Source organism: Danio rerio, chromosome 4 (assembly GCF_049306965.1).
Source record: "Danio rerio strain Tuebingen ecotype United States chromosome 4, GRCz12tu, whole genome shotgun sequence".
Lineage (NCBI taxonomy): Eukaryota > Metazoa > Chordata > Actinopteri > Cypriniformes > Danionidae > Danio > Danio rerio.
The window spans coordinates 51,404,661-51,417,500 of NC_133179.1; the positions used below are offsets into that span (position 1 = coordinate 51,404,661).

General features: G+C 43.8%; 1 protein-coding gene across 1 annotated transcript in view; it reads left to right on the forward strand.

The window, feature by feature from the left end:
- The window catches only part of LOC137490826 (tripartite motif-containing protein 14-like), a 262,825-nt gene that overhangs the window by 242,306 nt on the left and 7,679 nt on the right, over nt 1-12,840 (forward strand). Inside the window, exons 6-7 of the mRNA XM_073947808.1 lie at nt 11,696-11,869; nt 12,697-12,743. Of these exons, the coding sequence (XP_073803909.1) occupies nt 11,696-11,869; nt 12,697-12,743 (221 nt within the window). The remainder of the gene's footprint in view (nt 1-11,695; nt 11,870-12,696; nt 12,744-12,840) is intronic.

Sequence of the window (12,840 nt, forward strand, 5' to 3'; positions counted from 1 at the left end):
AAGCAGCTCAGCTAAAAAAAAAAAAAACAGTCTCAAAATCAGAATTGACCATCAAGATCTGCAGTGGAAATGCAGCCAGAAAGTCTCATGACACTCTTATTATTATCTAAACCACTACAATAATATGAAGACACTCTATAAGCATGTGCTCAGCAGTTTACTGTAAGAGACCCGGTGAACTCATGTATTTCCTACACATGCATCTGAAAATAACCCTGATTACTCATTCACATGAAGCAATATATTGACTGAAGTTCTTCTGTCAGAAAGGCTGTGTGTGAATTATGTCATGATTATAGATCAGGTGTTTCTCAGCTGACAGAATAAAAGTCCCTGCGATGTTGTGAACCCCGAGTGGGCCTGAATACCACAATAAACCCAAAAACAAAAGAACAATGGCAAAAAAATCCCAAAACACAATGGCCTGACCCGGAAGTGTAAAAAAAAGGTGGTATTTATTTACAAAATGTGGAGGATAAAGTCCAGTGCAAAAATATATATACAGTGTCCAGAAAAGTAAAAAATGTACAAAAAAAAAAAAAAATATATATATATATATATATATATATATATATATATATATATATATACAAAAATACAAAGTATCAAACCAACAAATCAAATGTAAAGATGAATATATATAACACAAAACAAATCAAAGAAAACAAGTCAAACGTAACCACTGTATACTAGTATCCATTTACTTAGAAAAATTGCTCACGGCTCTGCCACAGCATGCTCTCTCGTTAGGTAAACTGACCCTGAACTGGAGTCTGGCGTCCTTCTTTATACGCCAGACTCCGCCCCTCGATTGGCGCACGCCATACTCCAGGAGTAATATAAAAAACATAACTTTCTTTAAATTTGCCTTAAATGGCATTGCTTTAAACACTAATAGTCAACGTCTGCATAACAGACACCTAAAACATTAAACATTAAACACAAACAACCATAACATTTTCTTTCCTGTAAAACAGGACAAACACTGGTTATACCCTCAAATAACACAAAATGGTACGGTCGGACGTTCAGCGCGCGAACCACCACGGCTTCTGATGTAATAAGCGCGCGTCATCCCTTCGCTAGGCTTGGCCCCCTAGACAAACAAGCAGACAGACAAACAAACCACGCAGACAATGGGTGTGTGTGTGCAAGTGTATGCTTTGTGTGAGACTGGAGGGGAGAAATGAAACTGTGGAGGAATGACTGTATGCTGGTGAATGGACGTGTGCACTCGTCATTACACAGCTGACGGAGGAGGAATGAATGAAGGTAAGTGGTGTGTGCGTGTGTCACTGCAGCCGTCAGAGACGGAGGGGAGAAGTCTCACTTCTTCACATTATACTCCCCCTCTCCAAGCCGCGTACTGTCCGGAAACCTGGACAGGAAGTCGGCTACTAGATTTTTCCTCCCAGGGCAATGACTTATCTTGAATTGGAAGGGTTGTAATGTCAGGTACCACCGGGTCACTCTGGCGTTGGTATCTTTCATGGAGGTTATCCAGGTAAGTGCTCGATGGTCCGTTTCCAAGTCAAACTCCCGCCCCAGGAGTAGTAGTGGAGGGATTCCAGGGACCACTTAATTGCTAGACACTCCTCTATTGTAGAGTATCGAGTCTCCCTGGGCAACAGCTTCCTACTCAGAAATACCACAGGTTGCTCTTGTCCAGCTGGTCCTTGGGCTAGTACCGCGCCAATCCCTCTATCCGATGCGTCCACTCGCACCATAAATCTCTTTGAGAATTCAGGGCTCTTCAACACAGGCTGTGTACATAGTATTCCATGCCTGTTCACAGGCATCAGTCCAAACGACTGGATTCTTCATTCCTTTAATGAGCAAGTCTGTTAGGGGTGCTGCTGTTGATGCGAAGTCTGGGATGAAGCGTCGGTACCAGCCCATCAGTCCTAGGAAGGAACGTACCTCCTTTTTGGTCCTAGGTTTTTGGCTCCTTCGAATCGCTTCTACCTTGTCCACCTGTGGTCTGAGGCCACCATTGCCCAGTCTGTACCCCAGGTAGTTGGTTTCTTTCTGGCCCCACTCGTACTTAGTCACATTTAAGGACAGGCCCGCTCCTTGAATTTTCTCCAGGGCCTGTTTTACGTGCTGCAGATGGTCCACCCACGTGTGACTGAATATCCTGAATAAAACCACGCCGTCTAGGTAAGCAGATGCAAAACTTTCACAGCCCTGGAGAACACGGTCCATGAGGCGCTGGAATGTTGCAGGTGCCCCATGTAACCCAAATGGAAGTACCGTAAACTGATATAGGCCAAGAGGAGTCCTGAATGCCGTAAGGGGTTTTGATGAAGGATGGAGGGGCACCTGCCAGTAACCTTTGCACAGATTCAGTGTGTTTATGTAGCGGGCCTGCCCTATTCTCTCCAGCAAGTCATCGATCCTCAGCATGGGGTAAGCATCGAACCTGGATTGGGCAATAAGTTTCCTGAAGTCAACACAGATCCTTAAAGATCCATCGTTCTTAGGGACGATGACTATGGGACTGCTCCACTCCGATTACGACGGTTCAATTACCCCCAGTTGCTTCATGGTTTCAAGTTCCTCCTTCAGTGGCTTTAACAGTTTTTCAGGAACACGATATGGTCGTTGTCTTAATGGTGTTGTGTCTGTTGTGTCAGGTGGATGGTGTGCTGGGTTACCTCCGTTCTTCCTGGCCTCTCCTGGAACAATGACGGGTAAGCATTGAGTACCTCCTTTAACTCATGTTTCTTGCCCTCCTCCAAGTGATCCAGTTTTAGCTCAGCAGCTTGTATTGGTGTAACCATTTCCTCAGCATGATCGTCTTCATCCTCCTTCACCTCTCTCACCATCAATACTTTTTCTGCTTCCTTCTTCGTCTCTTTCCACTCTTTCAGTAGGTTGATGTGGTAAACCTGTGGTCTTTTCTTCTTCTCTGAATGGAGAATCTCATAAGTGACTGGCCCCATCCTCTTTGTCACTTCATATGGCCCCTGCCATTTCGCAAGAAGTTTGTTGGTGGATGTGGGTAAAAGTAACAATAGCTTTTGTCCTGGCTGGAACTGGCGAAGACGGCTTCTTTGGTCATACCATGTCTTCTGCTTTGTTTGTGCCTCTTTAAGGTTTTCCACAGCCTGCTCCCTGTAGGTTTCCAGCGTATCTCTCATCTTTAGGATGAAACTGACGATGCTGCTGTCCTCCACTGCTCCAGAAGGTCTCATCCATGCCTTTTTCAGAAGGTCCCTGGACTGGTCAGCCATACATCAGTTCGAACGGTGAGAACCCAGTTGACGCTTGTGGTACCTCCCTGTAGGCAAACAGCAAGAATGGCAACCATTTGTCCCAGTCTCGTCCTGTATCAGACGCAAACTTCCTCAGCATGTTCTTCAATGTCACGTTAAAACGCTCCACCAGCCCGTCTGTCTGAGGATGGTATGGTGTAGTTCTCAGTTGCTTGATGCCTAGCTGCTGGTGGAATATTTTCATTACACGTGACATGAAGTTTGTACCCTGATCTGTAATGATCTCGTTCGGGATTCCTACTCTGGAAAACAATGCAGTGAAAGTTTGAACAATTTTAGTGGCAGTGACTGTGCGAAGTGGGAATGCCTCGGGGTAACGAGTGGCATAATCACAAATTACAAGAATGTAGCAATTTCCAGCACTACTTCTCTCCAGTGGTCCCACGACATCCATGGCAATACAGTGGAAAGGGGTTGAAATAATGGGGAGTGGTTGTAATGGTGCTTTGTCTCTATGACGAACCGCACTGGTTGTCTGACAGATGTTGCATGTGTTGCAATGTGTCTGGACATCAGTGTACATGGTTGGCCAATAGAAACGTGTACTGATGCAGGTGTATGTTTTCTGAAATGCCAAATGCCCTGCCCATGGAAGTGTGTGTGCAAGATGTAACACAAGGGGACGAACAGACAGGGGTACAACCAAACGTTTCACATCTCCTACTTGCACATATAAAACTTTGTCAATGACAACAAAATGTTCATCATTCAAATTGATGTTATCAGGTTTTTCAGCTCTAACAAACAGTTTTCTCAAAGAATCATTATTTCTCTGTAGTTCAGAAATGTTATCAGGAATCTTCCAGTTTTCTGCCTCAATACCATTCACACTAGGTTTCTGAACTGGAGACCCTAGCCTTTTTAACAGTCTTTTCTGCTGACGCGTTTTCCTATCGCCCTTGGTTGCACCCTGCAGCAGACTATCATCAAAGTCTGGCAGTGGCTGCAAACCAGCTTTTGTTTGGGCACGCGTTACAACCGAAAACACATTTTCAACGTCATTTAAACCTGCAGAGCCCTGCTTGGTAGAAAAATAGCACAGTTCATTCAACACAGGAAGATCTCGACCTAAAACCATGTCAGCGGGTAAATTAGTGACCACAGCTACATTCAACATGTACATTTCATCATGTATTTCCACCAGTACCTCAGCTTTAGGATAACTTCTTATATCCCCATGTATGGATTGTACGTTAGTGGTATTAGCATAGTCAACATTGTTCACATGGCAAGATTTTATCAAGGAAATAGAACTTCCAGTGTCAAGTAGTGCTTTCAGCTCACGACCATTAACCACAATGTCCAACATTTTAGCATTCACCTCACAGTCACTGTTAGCATCGCCCTCTCTTGGCATAACAAAAACCAGTTAGTTTTGATTTACTAGCAGGGCATACCGATGCTTTGTGTCCTTGTTGTTGACACGCATAACAGATCAGTGTGTTTTCTCAGTCTCTAGTCCATGTGAATGCTGGATGTCAGTATTTTGTAAATTGTGTCGTGCTCTACCTTTTGCATGTTGCGTGCGCAGACCGGAGCGATGAGCGTTAGCATACGTGCTGCTACCAATCCTGAGTCTGGCTCATGTTCTTTGACCCATGTCCTGGTATCTGGATCCATAACCCTCAGTAGTTGCTCCATGATAATCAGCTCACCAATCTCATCCTTGGAGTGAAGATCTGGACGAACCCAGCGCTGATACAGGTGTTTCAGGCGATGATATGTTTCCATCGGTGACTCTCCTTCCGGTGATGTAGACGCTCTGAAGCGCTGACGGTAGGTTTCTGCAGACACGTATTTCTGCAGAAGAGAGTCTTTTAATTGTACATAATCATCAGCACTGACCTCATCCATTGCAAGATATGCTTCCAGCGCTCGACCAGTCAGTAATGGCACCAGCCGACAGCTCCACTCCTCTCGAGGCCACTGCCACGTTCGGGCCCGAGGTTCGAATCGCCGCAGATAATTCTCGATGTCATCATCCGCCTTCAAGGGTGGTAATGGCGTTTGTGGACGATTCGTCTGCTGGGCTCGGAGTGATGAAACTGCGGGTGGTGGTGGGGTAGGTGGGGGTGAAGTTTCCACTGTGGATACTTTACTGGGCGATGGCATTGTCAGCTCCGTCGGCCGTATCTACTCACGGAGTCCCCGCAGCTCACTAAGAAACAACTCCTCTCTTGTTTGCTGCACCTTGAGGAAATCCCTTATCATACTCGCCATGCCCTCACTGGACTGAGTAGTAGGCTCACTGGTGCTTGGATGCTCCGTAGCTGCATCTTCTCCAACAGATGACAGTCTACGCCAAGCTGCATCCTTGACCGCGGATCGTAGACCCAGCTTCCTCCTCCTCATTTTCTTCCGGGGGGCCGCCGCTTCTGACACCAACTGCGATGTTGTGAACCCCGAGTGGGCCCACTAGGAGGCGTGGGAGGCCTGAACACCACAATAAACCCAAAAACAAAAGAACAATGATAAAAAAATCTAAAAACACAATGGCCTGACCCGGAAGTGTAAAAAAAAAGGTGGTATTTATTTACAAAATGTGGAGGATAAAGTCCAGTGCAAAAATATATATACAGTGTCCATAAAAGTCAAAAATGTACCAAAAAAAAATACAAAAATACAAAGTATCAAGCCAACAAATCAAATATATATATTCATCTTTATAACACAAAACAAATCAAAGAAAACAAGTCAAACGTAACCACTGTATACTAGTATCCATTTACTTAGAAAAATTGCTCACGGCTCTTCCACAGCACGCTTGCTCGCCAGGTAAACTGACCCTGAACTGGAGTCTGGCGTCCCTCTTTATACACCAGACTCCGCCCCTCGATTGGCGCACGCCATACTCCAGGAGGAATATAAAAAACTACTTTTTTTAAATTCGCCTTAAATGGCATTGCTTTAAACACTAATAGTCAACGTCTGCTTAATAGACACCTAATACATTAAACATTAAACACAAACAACCATAACATTTTCTTTCCTGTAAAACAGGACAAACACCAACGCTGGTTATACCCACAAATAACACAAAATGGTACGGTCGGACGTTCAGCGTTATCTGATGTAAAAAGCGCGCGCCATCCCTTCGCTCGGCTTGGCCGGCCTCGCGCTGAAATCTGAACCCCCTAGACAAACAAGCAGACAGACAAACAAACCACGCAGACAATGGGTGTGTGTGTGCAAGTGTGCTTTGTGTGAGACTGAGGGGAGAAATGAAACTGTGGAGGAATGACTGTATGCTGGTGAATGGACGCGTGCACTCGTCATTACACAGCTGACGGAGGAGGAATGAATGAAGGTAAGTGGTGTGTGTGCGTGTGTGTGCGTGCGTGTGTGTGTGTGTGTGTTTCACTGCAGCCGTCAGAGACGGAGGGGAGAAGTCTCACTTCTCCACAGTCCCCTAATCCTCCATCAGTGTGAATGTGACTGTCAGGCTTTTTATAAAGGTTCTAAACAAACTCCTAATCCGAATCAACAAAACGTCTTTTTTTGTTTACTTTTTACTTAACGAGTGGAAAAACGCAGTGAACCTTGGGATCGCAATGAATCATGGGATTGCGACTATAGACTGTAAAAAAATAGATTGTGACAACTTCAATGATTAATTTAATAATTAAAAGATCAGCTAAAAATATTTTTAGTACTTTAAATGTAATATTTTTGAAGTAAAAATATATATAAATAAAATTAATTAATCAATGTTTTATTAGGCATAATTACTCTAAACTGGGTATCTAAAAATAATTTCACTCATTAAATATGAAATAAATGATAACATATTTATCAACACCAACTTATCAAATGTTAATCAACACCTACAGCAACTCTCCAATAAAAAATACATTATGCAGCATTAACTTACCACTTGTTGCATGCCTTGAAGCGGTGAACTTACAAGTGATGCAGTTTGATCAATAGCTGAGCGATGTTAAACTCACTAATGAATGGAAGTCAATTGGAAGCACCGGTGCTCCCAACTTCAAAAATATAGGAGCTCCAGAATAAATGTAGGAGCTCCAGAATAAATGCAGGAGCTCCAGAATAAATGCAGGAGTGCCAGAATAAATGCAGGAGCGCCAGAATAAATGCAGGCGCGCCAGAATAAATGCAGGTGCGCCAGAATAAATGTAGGAGCACCAGAATAAATGTAGGAGCTCCAGAATAAATGTAGGAGCGCCAGAATAAATGCAGGCGCGCCAGAATAATGTAGGAGCTCCAGAATAAATGTAGGAGCACCAGAATAAATGCAGGAGCGCCAGAATAAATGTAGGAGCACCAGAATAAATGTAGGTGCTCCAGAATAAATGCAGGCGCGCCAGAATAAATGCAGGTGCGCCAGAATAATGTAGGAGCTCCAGAATAAATGTAGGAGTGCCAGAATAAATGTAGGAGCTCCAGAATAAATGCAGGAGCGCCAGAATAAATGCAGGAGCGCCAGAATAAATGTAGGAGCGCCAGAATAATGTAGGAGCTCCAGAATAAATATAGGAGTGCCAGAATAAATGTAGGAGCTCCAGAATAAATGTAGGAGCACCAGAATAAATGTAGGAGCTCCAGAATAAATGTAGGAGCTCCAGAATAAATGTAGGAGTGGCAGAATAAATGTAGGAGCTCCAGAATAAATGTAGGAGCACCAGAATAAATGTAGGAGTGGCAGAATAAATGTAGGAGCTCCAGAATAAATGTAGGAGTGGCAGAATAAATGTAGGAGCTCCAGAATAAATGTAGGAGCACCAGAATAAATGTAGGAGTGGCAGAATAAATGTAGGAGCTCCAGAATAAATGTAGGAGCACCAGAATAAATGTAGGAGCTCCAGAATAAATGTAGGAGTGCCAGAATAAATGTAGGAGCGCCAGAATAAATGTAGGAGCTCCAGAATAAATGCAGGAGCGCCAGAATAAATGTAGGAGCGGCAGAATAAATGCAGGAGCGGCAGAATAAATGCAGGAGCGGCAGAATGAATGCAGGAGCGCCAGAATAAATGCAGGAGCGCCAGAATAAATGCAGGAGCGCCAGAATAAATGCAGGAGCGGCAGAATAAATGTAGGAGCGGCAAAATAAATGCAGGAGCGGCAGAATAAATGTAGGAGCGGCAAAATAAATGTAGGAGCTCCAGAATAAATGTAGGAGCACCAGAATAAATGTAGGAGCTCCAGAATAAATGTAGGAGCGCCAGAATAAATGTAGGAGCTCCAGAATAAATGCAGGAGTGCCAGAATAAATGTAGGAGCTCCAGAATAAATGTAGGAGCTTCAGAATAAATGCAGGAGCGCCAGAATAAATGCAGGAGCGCCAGAATAAATGCAGGAGTGCCAGAATAAATGCAGGAGTGCCAGAATAAATGTAGGAGCTCCAGAATAAATGTAGGAGCTTCAGAATAAATGCAGGAGCGGCAGAATAAATGCAGGAGCGGCAGAATAAATGCAGGAGCGGCAGAATAAATGCAGGAGCGGCAGAATAAATGCAGGAGCGCCAGAATAAATGCAGGAGCGGCAAAATAAATGCAGGAGCGGCAGAATAAATGTAGGAGCGGCAGAATAAATGTAGGAGCTCCAGAATAAATGCAGGAGTGCCAGAATAAATGTAGGAGCTCCAGAATAAATGTAGGAGCTCCAGAATAAATGCAGGCGCGCCAGAATAAATGTAGGAGCTCCAGAATAAATGTAGGAGTGGCAGAATAAATGTAGGAGCACCAGAATAAATGTAGGAGTGGCAGAATAAATGTAGGAGCTCCAGAATAAATGTAGGAGCACCAGAATAAATGTAGGAGCTCCAGAATAAATGTAGGAGTGCCAGAATAAATGTAGGAGCACCAGAATAAATGTAGGAGCTCCAGAATAAATGCAGGAGCTCCAGAATAAATGTAGGAGTGCCAGAATAAATGCAGGAGCGCCAGAATAAATGTAGGAGCGGCAGAATAAATGCAGGAGCGGCAGAATAAATGCAGGAGCGGCAGAATAAATGTAGGAGCGGCAAAATAAATGCAGGAGCGGCAGAATAAATGTAGGAGCGGCAAAATAAATGTAGGAGCTCCAGAATAAATGTAGGAGCGCCAGAATAAATGTAGGAGCTCCAGAATAAATGCAGGAGTGCCAGAATAAATGTAGGAGCTCCAGAATAAATGTAGGAGCTTCAGAATAAATGCAGGAGCGCCAGAATAAATGCAGGAGTGCCAGAATAAATGTAGGAGCTCCAGAATAAATGTAGGAGCTTCAGAATAAATGCAGGAGCGCCAGAATAAATGCAGGAGCGGCAGAATAAATGCAGGAGCGGCAGAATAAATGCAGGAGCGCCAGAATAAATGCAGGAGCGGCAGAATAAATGCAGGAGGGCCAGAATAAATGCAGGAGCGGCAAAATAAATGCAGGAGCGGCAGAATAAATGTAGGAGCGGCAGAATAAATGTAGGAGCTCCAGAATAAATGCAGGAGTGCCAGAATAAATGTAGGAGCTCCAGAATAAATGCAGGAGTGCCAGAATAAATGCAGGAGCGCCAGAATAAATGCAGGAGCGCCAGAATAAATGCAGGAGCGGCAGAATAAATGCAGGAGCGGCAGAATAAATGTAGGAGCGGCAAAATAAATGTAGGAGCTCCAGAATAAATGTAGGAGCACCAGAATAAATGTAGGAGCTCCAGAATAAATGAAGGAGCACCAGAATAAATGTAGGAGCTCCAGAATAAATGCAGGAGTGCCAGAATAAATGTAGGAACAGTAAAGTAGGAGTCGGACTTTTAAGCAGTACAGCCAGCACTTCAAAAGATGTAGGCTCTGCTATTTGTATCATACAGATTTTAATACAGTCACGGTAAATTAGTGCAAGACCTCCCCCTTTACACAGCGAGGTTTACATAAATACTTATATCCGGAAGGTACAGTTTGATTTAAAATAAAAAAAGTAATTAAGCTTCTGCCAAGTTTTAGTAAGACACATAAAATCTATACTTTTGTCCTTAATGAGTTCATGAATGTAGGATGTTTTTTTGCTGAGAGATCGAACATTAAAAAGCATAAAACGGACAGTAGATCTGTAATCTGACCTGGGCAGCGATGAAAGCACGTCATGGTTAACACCCCTCCTGGGGAATCTAGGCAGATTCTCGATGTATGTATTTCGGTCTCGGCCAGCAGGTAAGGTCCGGGTGGTTGTGAAGTGATAACGGAGGTTGCAAAGTTGCCGGTCTATGTTTGTAGAGGTTCCCCGCCGAATACTTTAGAGGAGCGACACTGATCACAGCAGAGCAAAGGATAATCCACAGAAGCAGCCTAAACAGCCGCATGTTAAAATCCTTTTATTTAGTAAGGACGACCCCACGGAGCCAGAAAAGTTGTCAGAATGTCCGTCAGCAAACGTCCACGCCAATCATCCAGTATGCAATGTGCCAAACAGCAGTCACAGAGCTTTCGGGTGAGAATTCAGGTTTCAGATTAGGTTTCAGATGGATTTCAGATGGTTTCAGACGAAATAGTTACAGATGAAATTAATTCCAATTAAAATATTCAGATAAAAACATTCAGATAAAAGAATTTAAAAGTGATTACGTTGAGCAGCGGCAGCCAAAACGCGCCTGCATTCACTCAACCAGAGCTCCAAATTAAAGCATGTTCAATAGTGAAACTGGTTAATCATTGCATCCCTAACCACAATGCAGTGTTAACATTACAAATACGATGCTAACACCACTCCATAGCAGCGCTTCATAACCCTGGGTAAAGTGCAGCGCTAACACTGCTTTCAGATTACAGGTTTGAACTAGTCTTTACCTGCTTTAACAGCAGTGTGAACAGTGTTACCAGATGTGGAGCCCCTTTAGTGGATTGGCAGAAGAAGACGCTAAACATCTGCAGGGCTGTGATTTATTCATATCTATACAAATGTGTGCGTGTTGAAGAAGATTGAAGATCATTCATTCATTTTCCTTCAGCTCAGTCTCTTATTGATCAGGGCTCATGTCTGACTGACGGGGGAATGTGACTGTGGGTCAGGTGATGAACACATTAAGAGAGCGGGTTTGTGTTTGTCTGAGCTCATTTTGTTTTAGTCCACAACAGAATCACAATATAAATGATGAAATCAGCTGATTTCCTGTTGTGTTTTATACATGACTTTAAGATGATCTTCTGAGCTCAAGTGTGTCTTCTTCCTCCTCACAGCAGACTTTACAGCTTGATGTGGTGTATTATGAACAATGTCTTTGCTCTGTACACTTCTACAGATGATGTCGAGTCCTTGTTAAGTGTGTGTGTGTGTTTGCTAATGCGAGGGCTCGATCAATAAGGAGAGCTGATCAGGATGCGTGTGTTCATCACTGCTGTTGACATGAGCAGAAACAGCAGTCAGCATCTTCACAACACAAAGAGATGTGTGATTGTCCAACTGTGTGATGTGGACTATTGCTGTGTTTGTAGATTGTCTGGCTGTATGGTGACAGAGGAAGGCTGTGGTTTTCTGTCTTCAGCTCTGACTTCAAACCCCTCACACCTGAGAGAGCTGGATCTGAGCTACAATCATCCAGGAGATTCAGGAGTCAAGCTGCTCTCTGAACAACTGGAGGATCCAAACTACACACTGGACAAACTCAAGTATGTGGAGCATCACTGGCCTTGTGCTTTTACACTGAATGGCTTTAAAAAGACACTAGAAAGCTCTTTTGTGATCAGCTTCAGTTTTCTGTGAGGGTTATGGGGTGAGGACAGACAGAAGATACAGCTTGTAGAGTATTCCAGTCATGTCTATGAAGAGCAAATCATTGAGTGTGAAATGAATCTCCTCTGTAAATGTTGGAGTGTATTGGCTCAGTTACAGTGACATTAAGCGGGACACACTGTACAGTTTCAGCATTTGAGCTGAGCAGAGAAACTTCTTCCTCCATTTCTGCTGAAGAATCCTACAATATCAGGTCAGGAATAGGGTTGGGGATTGAAGATGGATTCAGATTCTGGAATCAGACACTTGGATTAATGTTCAGACTCTTGTTCTAAAATCAACATCTGGAGTCCTCTTCTCTGTACACACACGTTTATTTTTCACTTGCTAATCTGTCAGGAACTTGGGCGCTGGCGAGCAGCTTTAATACTCTGAACATAGTTTAGAGATGGACTGCAACATGTGCTCAAAGGCTGCATGTGCTGAAGAACGATGGCAAAGCTAAGTGTGATCACTGTAATAAATGAATGTTGCAGCAGGGTGTCTCCATCAACATGAGCAGTATCTGCGCTCGCTTCACCAACAGCAGAGGAAAAGAACGCACTGTGTTACATTCATTGTGCATCCCGGCTCAACCAACAAGTGTTGTGTGTTTTAGCTCAAGAGTTTGGAGCGTGTAGCTGAGCAGCTCAGTGCTAGCTTTAGCTTAATAGCTGAGGGGGAAACTAAACAGCTCATTCTCTCCATCTGTGTGTGTTTACAGTCTGGATCATGGAGGACACACGAGGATTACAGCAGGACCACGCAAATGTAGGACTACACACACACATACACAGACACACTCTCGCACATGCACACACACCCACATACTCACACTCACGCATGCACACAGTCTCTCTCTCAAACA